This window comes from Caretta caretta, chromosome 2, assembly GCF_965140235.1.
Source record: "Caretta caretta isolate rCarCar2 chromosome 2, rCarCar1.hap1, whole genome shotgun sequence".
Classification (NCBI taxonomy): domain Eukaryota; kingdom Metazoa; phylum Chordata; order Testudines; family Cheloniidae; genus Caretta; species Caretta caretta.
The window spans coordinates 254625665-254639305 of NC_134207.1; the positions used below are offsets into that span (position 1 = coordinate 254625665).

Consider the following 13641-nt stretch of genomic DNA (forward strand, 5'->3'; position numbering starts at 1 on the left):
CCTCTTCAGAGCATATTCTGTGGTATCTGAGCACCTGGCCGTCGATAACACATTTGTTGGTGTGATTACTGGATCTGTGAAGATAGGTGTGGTGATCTGTAGGTTTCTTTTATATAGTAGTCACAGGGTTCCATTCTTGAAGCTGATGGTGGTATCCAGGAAGTTGGTGTTACTGTGGGAGTGTTCTACAGAGAGTTTAATGGATTTGTGGTGGTTGTTGAAGTTGTGGTGGAAATCTGTGGGGGAGTTTTTCTGTTCAGAGGATGAAAATATCATTGATGTATCTCAGATGTGTCATAAACTTTGTGGTGCATTTGTCCAGAAATTCTTCCTCAAGGTGGCCCATGAGGGATTTGGCATACTGGGGAGCCATCCTAGTGCCTGTTGGCTGTTCCCATGGTTTGGACAAAATGTTTGTTGTTAAATTTAAACTTGTTATGGGTGCGGGTTAAATGGATGAGTTTTTAATGGATTATTTTTAATGAAGTTGACATGTTCTAGTCATTCATCAAAGTATAAACAAAATCTGAAAGTGGATAGTTGGAACCTTTTCTTTATTCCAGTGCTGTTTTAAGCAAGCATATGAATAATAAAAATTTATAATTACAAGGTATCCAAATATGTATTTGGAAAAGAATCCTAAAAACTTCACCTTGCTGGGATCAACGGATTTGCACAAGATGAAAATTTGTGCTTAGGATCTACCAAAAACTAAACCATAGTTTGAGTGGTGTGAAACAGAGAAAAAAGTTTTATTTCATGACTGGTGGGAAATTTACACTAAGGTATGTTGTATTGGCTGGCTAAATAATGTGTGTGTTTGTTAAATGCAAACATATGTTTTAATACAATATATTAAAGCTTACAAATTTAAATGCACATAAATGGAGAAATAATTTTTCATTTCCAAATAAAGTTAGTTAATTCATACTGCTATGCTGGATTAACAGGGCAGTAGTACATTATTATACATTGTGAGTGAAAGCCATGTTTTTCCAGTGGGGGGGAAAAAGAGAAATTTAGGCTATTTTAAAAAAATGAAAACTTAGTATTAGCAGTCCTTCAAGAAAAATGGTTGCAGATGTGCTTGTAGATTTAATTGTTTGTTGCTATGTCTGAATAATGTGGGGGGAGGGATAGATCAGTGGTTTGAGCATTGGCCTGCTCAACCCAGGGTTGTGAGTTCAATCCTTAGGGGGCCATTTGGGGCAAAAATTGGGGATTGGTCCTGCTCTGAGCAGGGGGTTGGACTAGATGACCTCCTGAGGTCCCTTCCAACCCTGATAGTCTAGGATTCTATGAATAAATATTCACAAATTTCAAGCATTTCCTTGAAATAAAAAGGCATTCCTTTGTTAAACAAAAATTGGTCCTCACAGAGGACCATTCATGCCAAGTTTTGATCTTTAACCCCTGCACCGCACCCCGTTAACTGTGCTCTTTTAAAAAAAAAAAAAAAGTTTGTAATTTCCTTGGCTAGAAACTACTTTTCAAACTCAAATATAGCAGTAGCTATCAGCAAACATGTCCCCATCCATGCACACTAATATACTGGGATTTAGTGCAGTGGTTTCTCAATGCCCAGAATGCTTGCTGGTGTTCCATGGAGAGTTGCTTGGTCACTGGGTGCCACCTTACCTTCCTGTTTCCAGGTGCTCACATTTTAAATTCAGCATCAGGAATCCTTGTCACTACTGCTGCTACACCATCTTCACCTGTCAAACAGCTTGTTTACCCTAGAGCATTTGGGGTATTACTAACAGTATTGTAATCCTCTAGCATGCCTGTAAAACACCTTGCCCTAAACATAACTTCTTGCAGCCATGCATAGGTATTCATACCGCTGTTGCAGTTACACTTGTTTTGAAAAAGTCTTGCCATCGTTGTTTCCTGCAGCAAGTCACAGCCAGTGTGGACAGCAAGTGAGAGCACTGCAGTTCGAGCATACAGTTAGCGCTCCTACTGTAATCTGTCCAGTGCTTCTGTCTACCCTTCAGTGACAGGTCTGGCAGCTCAGACTGCATTGGCCTTGTCCCATCAGGCTGTTTCTACCTGTTCTGTACTGGCTGCATGTAGGCCTGAGAACAGCCACCTGCGCCTGTATTTATTAACAATTCAGTGCTCATCTAAATAGCAATAAAACTTTTATTCTTAAACTGTTAAAAAATTGTTTAAACACTCTATTATTATTATTAAACATTATTTAACAAGTTTTTAAATGTTTCTTTTTTTGTAGAGGCTTTACAATACTTTCAATTGGAATATTTTTAACATTACATTTTTAAAAAATATTAGTCAAAAGTAAACTTCCAGAATACAGATCTTTTTCTTTGTTTTGTTCCCCAGCTCTGGGGGGGGTTTGTTTTTGTTTGTTTTTCTTTAAAGGCAAAGGTAGTAGTTGGGATGGTGCTGAAAAGTCTGCTTTTAAAGGGTTCTGCGTGTGTAAAATGGATCTACTTTGCTGTGAGCTTGCTCAGGCAGCCTCCAGAGAAGCACCTCCTGTTTTCTCTCTTGGGTCCCTGACATCCAGAAGAAGGGAGGTTAGTAATATAACATCAGAAGATACCTTTTAATCACTATGCTCCCACAAAGAAATATTTTGTCAGTTAGTAGCTTTCCAGCCATCATTCATTTGCTCCTCCTCCTCCATATTGCACAGTACAGCCCCCAAGGGATGCGCTCCCCTAGAAGTGGCATGGAGGACAGGGAGAACTGGCTTTGAGTGCAGGAATTCCCCAGAAGGCCTGCTTGGCTCAAACCATGGCCCTCAAGACTCTTGTCTCTGTATCTAGGGAGCTCGCATAGGATGAAGAAACAGCATAATTTGAAAACAACAAATGTGAAAAACATGAATGAGCGCTACAATGAGAGATACATAGCAGAGCCGTTGATAATACACTAACTAAAAATCTTGCATGATAAATTCTGTCAAAATTTAACTTTCTGTTTGTTTTGTGTAAGGAGTGACTAGTCTGTTCTGCTATGGCAGGCGGAGTAAAAGCAACTCTCTGAGGGGAGAGTTCTGAACACTGTGGTATATTAAAGCCCTTTTATAATGGATCTTAAAGATTTTTCCCACATGAAAACTTTCCAATGAACTTCATAATTTTGTAAAACCTATAATTTGTCTTTTCAACCTGAAGTCTAATAAAAAGTGTGTCAGGAGAGCACAATTACTATGATGAGCAGTTAACTGAAATCAGATGGTTCAGGTGACTTCTGCCTCCCCAACTTGCAAATTGTTAAATTTTATCTAAGCATTATGTAGATCCTGTTAAGTGACTTGCCTCCATACTTAATCTATAGCTTTTTGTCTGTGCGAGGTCAAAGTGCATTGCTGCCATTATTATTTTTATTTATTTGAATTACAGTAGCACCCAGAAACCCCAACCAGATTAGGGGACCATTGTGCTTAGGCACGCTATAAACATACAGTAGAAAAGTCCTATACCCAAGAATCCTCTCGTCTCCATTTTTCGCATCTGGCCTTTGATTTCAGCAGGGGAAATTCCCTGGGGCAACAGAAGTGCCTTTTCTTCCTCCCATGAAATTCCATTCAGATTTGGCAGAGCTAGTTTTAAAAATTATTTCAATGTAGAGGGAGGGACCCTGAGACCCATCCTCCCACTCTGGGAAAGTACAGAAGAACCTCAAAGTTACAGACACCTCAAGAATGGAGGTTGTCTGTAACTCTGAACAAAGCCCAGCAGCAGCCGATTTCCCTCCTCAGCACAGGTAGCTTCCAATAGTGCATCCTTCTCCTGGCTGGGGAAGGGTATGTGTGAAAACAGCACCTCCCCCTCCTGGCTGGGGAGGGGAGAGGGTGGGGGAGGCTGAAAGCAGCACAGAACCCAGCGTTGCTCCTACTCTTCCGGCTTTGGCTGCCTTGGGCTGGCAGCCCCAACATCTTCACCTCTTAGCTGCAAGTGGCAGCCCCGCAGGAGGGATGGGGTGAGGACAGGCAGCCCAGAAGTGCCTACCGTTAAAATGTGATACAGGCACTGTACAGAACAGTATTTGCATTTTTGTTTTTTGTTTGTTTGGTCTCTGCTGATGCCTCATTGGTTCCTTCTGGTTTCACATGGTGTCCGATTGGCTGGTCAGTCCATAACGCTGATGCTCATATCTTAGTGGTTCTCCTGTATCCTTGTCCTGCTGACAGCTAAAGGAGTCAGTCATTAGCTCACATAGTAACAGTCTGTGCTGTGGTGCTAAAGTGTTCCAGTTCAGACTCTGCTGGTGATTCCTAGGGGCAGAGGAATGTTACACTTGTACATAATAGATTTTTTTTTACCTTTTCTTTAAAAATAATTATTATAATAAAAACTCTGAGATTACACACATAGAGACTTCTTATTGAAAACGGTTATTCAGGTTCCAAAGTCAAGCACTTGAAAGTTAGGAAATGCCAGATTTGATTGCCACACAACCTCAGTTTGGCCTCCTTATGTGTATGCATAATGACAGACTGTGATGATGTAATTAAAGACTATTAGAGAATTGTTCTGAGAGTAACAAGATGAAATTCAATAAAGACAAGTACAAAGTACTTCACTTGGGAAGGAGAAATCAAATGCACAACCACAAAATTGGGAATAAGTCAGTAGGCAGGAATACTGCTGAAAAGGACCTGGGCGTTATAGTTATATGTGAGTCAATGGTATGATGCAGTTGCAAAAAAAGGTTAATACCATCCTGTGGTGTATTAACAGGATGGTTGTATGGGAAACACGGGAGGTAATTGTCCTGCTCTACTTGGCATTGGTGAGGCCTCAACTGGAGTACTGTGTCCAGTTCTGGGCACCACACTTTTAGGAGAGGTGAGGACAAACTGGAGACAGTCCAGAGGAGAGAGCAGAAATGATAAAAGGTTTAGAAAACTTGACCTATGAGGAAAAGTTTTAAAAAAAAAACCTGAGCATGTGTAGTCTTGAGAAAAGAAGACTGAGTGAGGACCTGATAACAGGTTTTCATATGTGTTGAGGCAGGGGTGGCCAACCTGAGCCTGAGAAGGAGCCAGAATTTACCAATGTACATTGCCAAAGAGCCACAGTAATATGTCAGCAGCCCCCAATCTGCTCCCCGCCTCCCTTCCAGGGGCAGGCCTGCCGATGAGTGCCTCCCCATCCTTCCCCGTACCTCCTGATCAGCTGTTTTGTGGGTGCAGGAGACTTGGAGACGGAGGAGTGAGGGCATAGCAGGTTCAGGGGAGGGGCAGGAAGGGGTGGAGTGGGGCAGACCCAGGGGTTGAGCAGTGAGCACCCTGGCACATTGGAAAGTTGGCCCCTGTAGCTCCACCGTCCGAGTCAGTGCCTATACGAGGAGCCGCATGTTAACTTCTGAAGAGCCGCATGTGACTCCGGAGCCACAGGTTGGCCACCCCTGTGTTAAGGGCTGTTACAGGGGCATGCACAGGAATTTACATTTGACCCCTTTTTTGGGGGGGCACAGAAACTCACTGCCCCCCCCCTTGCTGCCAGCCATGTGGGGAGCTCACTTTCTCCTCTCCTGACCCGCCCCAGGACAAGCTCGATCTTCCCTCTCTCCCTCCACCTGGCCCTGGCCCGATCTTCCCTCCCTTCACATGGCCCTCGCCTCAGTCCCAGCAGGAGCTTTATCTTCCCTGCCTCCGCAGCACTGGGGTAGAGAAGTTCTGTGTCCCGGATGATTACTGGGGGGGGCCTGTGCCCCTGCTTGCCTTCACTGCCTCCCCTGGGCTGTTATAAAGAGGAGGATGGTGAATTGTTCTCCATGTCCACTGCAGGTAGGACAAGAAGTAATGGGGTTAAATTGCAGCAAGGGAGATTTAGGTTAGCTATTAGGAAAAACTTTTTAACTATATGGGTACTTAAGCTCTACGCTTTACCGCTTTCAAAGGAGGTTGTGGAATTCCCATCACTGAAGGGTTTTAAAAACAGGCTGGACAAATACCTGTCAGGGATGGTCTAGGTTTACTTGGTCCTGGCCTCGGTGTCGGGGGCTTGGCATGATGACCTCTTGAGGTCCCTTCCAGCCCCTCATTTCTAAGATGCTATTTTTCCATAGGACCCCTGCCTCATTCAGAGCATGGGATGGAAACACAAGGGGGAAGAATTAAAGGTACATGGGCAACTGTGAATCTGGCATTTCCTAACTTTCAAGCACTTGATTTTGAACTTTAAGTAACATTTTTTAACATAGATTTTTGTGTCATAAAATATTTACCCATCCACACTTGACCATTCCTCTCTCCCTGCTTAGGTGAAACAAACCTTTTGTTCTCGCACAAACTGCTTAAGTACCAACACTCAAATATGAAAAAGGTGTCAATTAGAGAGAACATATTTTTATGTCCAAGGACAATAATTATGGACTCCTATTATTTCATTTTTGAGCCATTATACAGACTTTAGGCAGATATTAAAGTTCTCACTTTAGGTAGATGTGAAGAGGAATGATACTTCCCTACTTAAATATTTCTTTTCTAATAGAGTTATTACTCTGACTAACCTATTTGAAAACATTTACATTAAAGGGGAAAATGTAAACAGTGATTTTTATAGCCACACAAATGGAATCTTAGCAGTCTTCTTTCTTGTGAAACAGAAGTCAAAGAACAATCTGCAGAGGAGGATGCCCAAGCTGAAGTGGACAGCAACAAGCAGCTAACACCAATTCTTCAGCGCTCAGTATCTGAGGAGTCTGCAAGCTCCACTGCCTCTGTTGGTGTTGAAGCCAAAACCAGGTTAGTAAGTGACAGATGGGTGCTGAGTCAGTGGTGGGGGAAGGGCTAAGAGTTGAGTAATGGTTCAGAGAATGCTGGGGAAACAGGCTTGGGACAGTGCTGGTGCTTTAAAGCATTAGCAGAAACCTTGTGGGCAGCTGCTATATTTGAGACTGATGATTTAATTAGTCTGCAGGGAACTGGGGGTGGAAAAGCATGTTTCGTAAGTGTCATCCTCCGTTGTCACACAACACAGGAAAAATTCAGAATTGCAAAATATTAATTATTTAAATGTAAAAGTTTGGGGGTTTGTATACAAGCAGATACACTACATCCACTAGTAAAGCCTTTCTGGTGAGAAATAAAACGTGTTATATATAACAATGGTCTAACAGTACTTCAAAGGTTTCAGAGGATATTTTTTTACATTTTTAGGAATCTGTTTTTTTTTTTTTTTTTTAATTTTATCTTGTATGCCATAATCCTACTTTTACTTTTCGGAGTCTCTAACATGCAAATAAATGTTAACTGTATTTTACTTTTTTCCTACATTTTGGGTACCTGTAAATTACGAGTGCCAATAACAGTAACAGTCCTATGACACTAACAAGAACAAGGCCTATCATGGGCAGGCACCACTGGAACAATGTCATGGAACTTGGCAATACTCCTCTAGCCAAGCCTTCAGCGCAGCTAGTTAGCCCAGTAGTGGGCCTCTGTTTGTTGCAGAAGGTGTCATATTAGTTTTAAGGAGCCTTTATGATATGGAGATATGTTTTTGACAGACTTGGATTAAAAATAACCAAACTCATTTCACGTCCACCTTGTCAGAGTTTGCACCTGTGCCCCCAGATACAAAAGGCTAATGCCTTAATTGCCTACCTTGCCCACCTTCACAGATTTTACATGGTCACAAATTTCTGTTAGAAGGGAAATATCTTGGGAGCTACACTGATACATCAATAAAAATGAAAAGGGTGTGGGTGTGAGAGAGAGAGAGCAGAATCTTATAACCTTGCTCAAGAAACCATCTCATGATACTGATAGGGCAGTAGCTGGAGAGTTTTTCTCAGATATTTTTTTAGGGGGAAAAATGTATTGAGAAGGTGCTGGCAAGGCAAGTATCTGGAGTCCGCAGGTTTCCTTGATCCCAGATAGTTTGGTTTTAGGCCTGGATGTAGTATGGACATTGCATTGACGGCAAAATTGGGTGGTCTCCTCCTGGCAGTGGACAAAAATCAAATGTCAATTTATTTTTATTGCTTAATCTAATCCTGTACCCATCTAAAATCAAGGCACAACTAAAGAAAAACTGCTGTTTTTTATCTGTCTTCCATATCATTGTCCACGAGTGGTGGTGACACCTCTTCCTGGCAGGGTTAGAGGGAATAGCTTTTGAGTGGCTCCACTCCTTTCTGTTAGAAAGAATTCCAGATAGATGAAGCTGAATACAGTAAATATTGACCCTCAATTCTGTAGTGTCCCACCCAGCATGCAGAGAGAGAAAACATTCCAAGATTTAGGGAGAAGGAGAATATAAGGCCAGAGGGGTTAGGGTGGATTGTGAATCAATGGAAACTTGAAAACTAGGAGGGCAGTTTTGAAGTTTCATCCAGATTATTTTTTTTTCTGTAGGAAACATTTATACCCCTCCTAAAGCTTAGAAATTTGAGGTCTCAGGGAAACCATGGAAGAAAGTATTGTAACAGAGAAGGCAGAAATTGATCAGAGCATGAAAAAGTAGCGGCAAGGGCAATGTCGAAGTAATGCCAAAACATTGGCATTGTTCTGCAGGTGGGAAATTCACTTTACCCTTGTCAGTAAGTGTAAGTAGACAAAGTCTGGAGTAGTGGATGCCTTCAGGATTTCTGACTTTAATCTTTGAAGCATTTAGGAGAAAAGAAGTTACAGTGTAGTCAGGGAGTATCAGTATTACTTTTATGCAGCTGATATCCAAAGCTGCTTTTTTTTTCTTGTACTTCTCTCTGATCTCTCCTAACTTTGAGGCTAACTCGGACATCTCTCAGGGTGATGCTGGAGAATAGAGCCAAGGTTGTAACCTTAATGGAACTACCCAGCAGAAAGTGTGTTCGTGTGTATGCTCACGCACATGTGAGTCCAGGAGAGAGTGAACTACTAGTTGTGAATAAGAAATGGAGAAAGGAGTGGTAACAGTGTTAAGATTAAAACTCAGAAAGTAGAGTCCTGGAGACACCAAAATAAAAAAGTAGCATCAGAAGTCATGCTGAGCTGAAGTAGGCTGAAGAGAGAGAGGGGCTCAGAAATGCGTGGATTATTGATCTCTTATAGGGCAGTAAGATCAAGCAGAGATGGAGTCATGGCACTGACAAAAGCGGTGCTGCCAACTTTCTCAATATTGGTTTGTCTCATGATGATTGAACTGGCAGTATTAGCAATACTCAAGGCCAGATTAATCTTTTGTGGGCTCCGGCACCTGGACCGTGGCCCTGTACCCCACTCCACCTGCACTCCGCACCCTCTCATGGGAGGGCAGGGGACGGAGAGGAGCAAGGAGGGGAGGGGTCTGAGAGGAGCAAGCGGCAAGCAGGACCTTTTGGGGGAAGAGGCTGAGCGGGGGTAGGGCCTCAAGGCAGAGCACAGGCGGAGTGGGGGGAGGGAAGGGGGTTAGGGCCAAGGTCCAGGTGCCGGAGCCCCTTCCAAGCGTGGGCACGCCATTGTAAACCAGGTAGTGGCAATGCTACAAAAGGCATAAAGAAACAGAAATTGGAAAGGGCACATTTAGGCACTGCTTTATTTCACAAAGGATATGTGGTTGGTTACTGAACATCAGCTGTATGTGTGTACAGAGAAAATAAGGTGCCTGATTAAAACAGCAGCAGAGTTCCTTATCTTTTTGGTCTTCACAGGTAGAATTTTAAAATTTCTTTCTTCATTCCTTTCTCCACTGAGTGCTACAAGGAGTTCTCTACAAGGCACAGAGATTAGGTTACCTAGACAGAATAGCCCTCCACAGGGATTGTCAGGAGAAATTAAATCTTCAAACACACACAAAAAATGTGTTTAAAGTGAGAATATTGTTATGTTTGCTAAGTCAAGCACTCAGAAATTACGAAATACTAGAATTAAGGTTGCCTGCACAACCTTAATTGGGCTTCCTTGTGCAGATGTAGTATGATGTAGGCAAAGATTTTGTCACCATAACTTTTACTAAAAATAACAGACAGGTCACGGGCAAGAAACAAAAATTCACGGAAGCCCGTGACCTGTCTGTGACTTTTCCTAAAAATAAAGGTGGGGGGAGACGGAGGGGGACAACTAAAGCCTGAGTTGGGGAGGATGATGTAACGTAGGACGCAGAGTCCAGCACCTGCTGTGATGGTGGCTGGGAGCTCTGGAACCTGCTGGGAGCTCCAGCCCCACTGCTCCGGGGCTGAAATGGAAATTGTCATGGAGGTCTACGAAAGTCACAGAATCTATGACCTCCATGACCTGATCTTATCCTTAGTTATTATCCTCAGTCTTGAATTAGATGATCAATGTGTGGGCCTAAACCTTATTTACTGTACACTATTCAAACCCTGTTCTGAAGACAGAATTATTAATTTCCTCATGGGCTTTTCTGTGGTGCACATCACTGTAGTCTGAGTTCTTCACAAATATTGAATAATAACATCATATTCACTACATAGAATCATAGAATATCAAGGTTGGAAGGGACCTCAGGAGGTCATCTAGTCCAATCCCTGCTCAAAGCAGGACCAATCTTCAACTAAATCATCCCATCCAGGGCTTTGTCAAGCCTGACCTTAAAAACCTCTAAGGAAGGAGATTCCACCACCTCCCTAGGTAATCCATTCCAGTGCTTCACCACCTTCCCAGTGAAAAAGTTTTTCCTAATATCCAGCCTAAACCTCCCCAACTGCAACTTGAGACTATTACTCCTTGTTCTGTCATCTGCTACCACTGAGAAGAAGTCTAGATCCATCCTCTTTGGAACCTCCTTTCAGGTAGTTGAAAGTAAGGCTATCAAATCCCCCTCATTCTTCTCTTCCGCAGACTAAATAATCCCAGTTTCCTCAGCCTCTCCTCATAAGTCATGTGCTCCAGCCCCCTAATAATTTTTGTTGTCCTCTGCTGGACGCTTTCCAATTTGTCCACATCCTTCTTGTAGTGTGGGCCCAAAACTGGACACAGTACTCCAGATGAAGCCTCACCAATGCCCAATAGAGGGGAACGATCACATCCGTCAATCTGCTGGCAGTGCCCCTACTTCTACAGCCCAAAATGCCATTGGCCTTCTTGGCAACAAGGGCACACAGTTGACTCATATCCAGCTTCTCGTCCATTGTAACTCCTAGGTCCTTTTCTGCAGAACTGCTGCCGAGCCATTTGGTCCCTAGTCTGTAGCAATGCATGGGATTCTTCTGTCCTAAGTGCAGGACTCTGCACTTGTCCTTGTTGAACCTCATCAGATTTATTTTGGCCCAATCCTCTAATTTGTATAGGTCCCTCTGTATCCTGTCCCTACCCTCCAGCATATCTACCACTCCTCCCAGTTTAGTGTCATCTGTAAACTTGCTGAGGGTGCAGTCCACACCATCCTCCAGAACATTGATGAAGATATTGAACAAAACCAGCCCCAGGGCTGACCCTTGGGGCACTCCACTTGATACCGGCTGCCAACTAAACATGGAGCCATTAATCGCTACCCGTTGAGCCTGACAATCTAGCCAACTTTCTATCCACCTTATAGTCCATTCATCCAGCCCATACTTTTTTAACTTGCTGGCAAGAATACTGTGGGAGACCATATCAAAAGCTTTGCTAAAGTCAAGGAATAACACGTCCACTGCTTTCCCCTCATCCACAGAGCCAGTTATCTTGTTATAGAAGGCAATTAGATTAGTCAGGCACGACTTGCCCTTGGTGAATCCATGGTGACTGTTCCTAATCACTTTCTTCTCCTCTAACTGCTTCAGAATTGATTCCTTGAGGACCTGATCCATGATTTTTTCTAGGGCCTGAGGTGAGGCTGACTGGCCTGTAGTTCCCCAGATCCTCCTCCTTCCCTTTTTTTTAAAGATGGGCACTACATTAGCCTTTTTCCAGTCATCCGGGACCTCCCCCGATCGCCATGAGTTTTCAAAGATAATGGCCAATGTCTCTGCAATCACATCCGCCAATTCCTTTAGCACCCTGGATGCAGTGCATTTGGCCCCATGGACTTGTGCTTGTCCAGCTTTTCTAAATAGTCCCGAACCACTTCTTTCTCCACAGAGGGCTGATCACCTCCTCCCCATGCTGTGCTTCCCAGTGCAGTAGTCTGGGAGCTGACCTTGTTCGTGAAGACAGAGGCAAAAAAAGCATTGACTACATTAGCTTTTTCCACATCCTCTGTCACTAGGTTGCCTCCCTCATTCAGTAAGGGGCCCACACTTTCCTTGACTTTTTTCTTGTTCCTAACATAGCTGAAGAAACCCTTCTTGTTACTCGTAACATCTCTTGCTAGCTGCAACTCCAAGTGTGATTTGGCCTTCCTGATTTCACTCCTGCATGCCTGAGCAATATTGTTATACTCCTCCCTGGTCATTTGTCCAGTCTTCCACTTCTTGTAAGCTTCTTTTTTGTGTTTAAGATCAGCAAGGATTTCACTGTTAAGCCAAGCTGGTCGCCTGCCATATTTACTATTCTTTCTACACATTGGGATGGTTTGTCCCTGTAACTTCAATAAGGATTCTTTAAAATACAGCCAGCTCTTCTGGACTCCTTTTCCCCCTCATGTTGTTCTCCCAGGGGATCCTGCCCATCAGTTCCCTGAGGTTGTCAAAGTCTGCTTTTCTGAAGTCCAGGGTCCATATTCTGCTGCTCTCCTTTCTTCCTTGTGTCAGGATCCTGAACTCAACCATCTGATGGTCACTGCCTCCCAGGTTCCCATCCACTTTTGCTTCCCCTACTAATTCTTCCTGGTTTGTGAGCATCAGGAAATGAGGGGTTATTGTTGTTAACTCCATTTTACAGACAGCAGACTAGGCCCAAAGGGATTAAGGTCAAAAGTATCCACTAATATTAGGTGCCCAATTTGAGATGACTAGGACCTGATTTTTTAGAGTACTTTCCGATGAAGTGAGCTGTAGCTCATGAAAGCTTATGCTCAAATAAATTTGTTAGTCTCTAAGGTGCCACAAGTACTCCTTTTCTTTTTGCGAATACAGACTAACACGGCTGCTACTCTGAAACCTAAAATTATATAGCACTTTTTATGTGTAAAGAACAGCTCCCATTGACTTAGATGTAGCTGTGAGCGCTCAGCACTTCTGCAAATTAGATCTCAGGTTCTGAAATTGGGCACCCAAGAAAATGAGAAACACAGAATTAGAGGCCACCTGCGAACATTTTGGCTTAAGTGACTTGACTAACCTCACATAGGAACTCTGTGGTAGAGGCAGCGATAGACTCCAGTTACATGGGGCAGTGTGCAGCTGCCATAACCATTAGACCTTCCTTTCTCTCCCTGCAGCCCTGTCTCATTCACTGCACACCTTCCAACTTCTGTAATAAATGAAGCAGGTATCCTACAGGTAACATCTGCCTTTAGTACACAACCATGATTCCTCCCCTGAACAGGTCCATATTGGGCACTGAATGAGGCCTGAGGCCTTTGGAAAAATTAGTATATGATCATGTAACTAAAGACTGTACCATGATAGCATACCTATAAGGTGCTAAGTAATCGTTGCTCAGGCAATTTTAATTCTGGCATTTTCTAACTTTTGAGTGCTTGGCTTTGCAACCTTAGAAACCTTCTTTTAACTTGGTTTTTGTGTGTGTAATTTCCTAGATTTTTTTTTTAAAAAGCAAACTGAAAGGACATAAATTCCATCATATGGCAGCATATTGACACCCACATGGTTCATCAGGAGGGTCGGAACCTTTAGATCTACTGCATAAACCTCTGC

The 13641-nt window shown here is 43.1% G+C and overlaps 1 protein-coding gene across 10 annotated transcripts in view; it reads left to right on the forward strand.

Moving 5' to 3' along the window:
• The window catches only part of KMT2C (lysine methyltransferase 2C), a 328257-nt gene that overhangs the window by 93120 nt on the left and 221496 nt on the right, over nt 1-13641 (forward strand). For all 10 annotated transcript variants that reach the window (XM_048837560.2, XM_048837566.2, XM_048837562.2 and 7 more), the window contains one exon: nt 6586-6724. In XM_048837560.2, coding sequence (XP_048693517.2) covers nt 6586-6724 — 139 coding nt within the window. The remainder of the gene's footprint in view (nt 1-6585; nt 6725-13641) is intronic.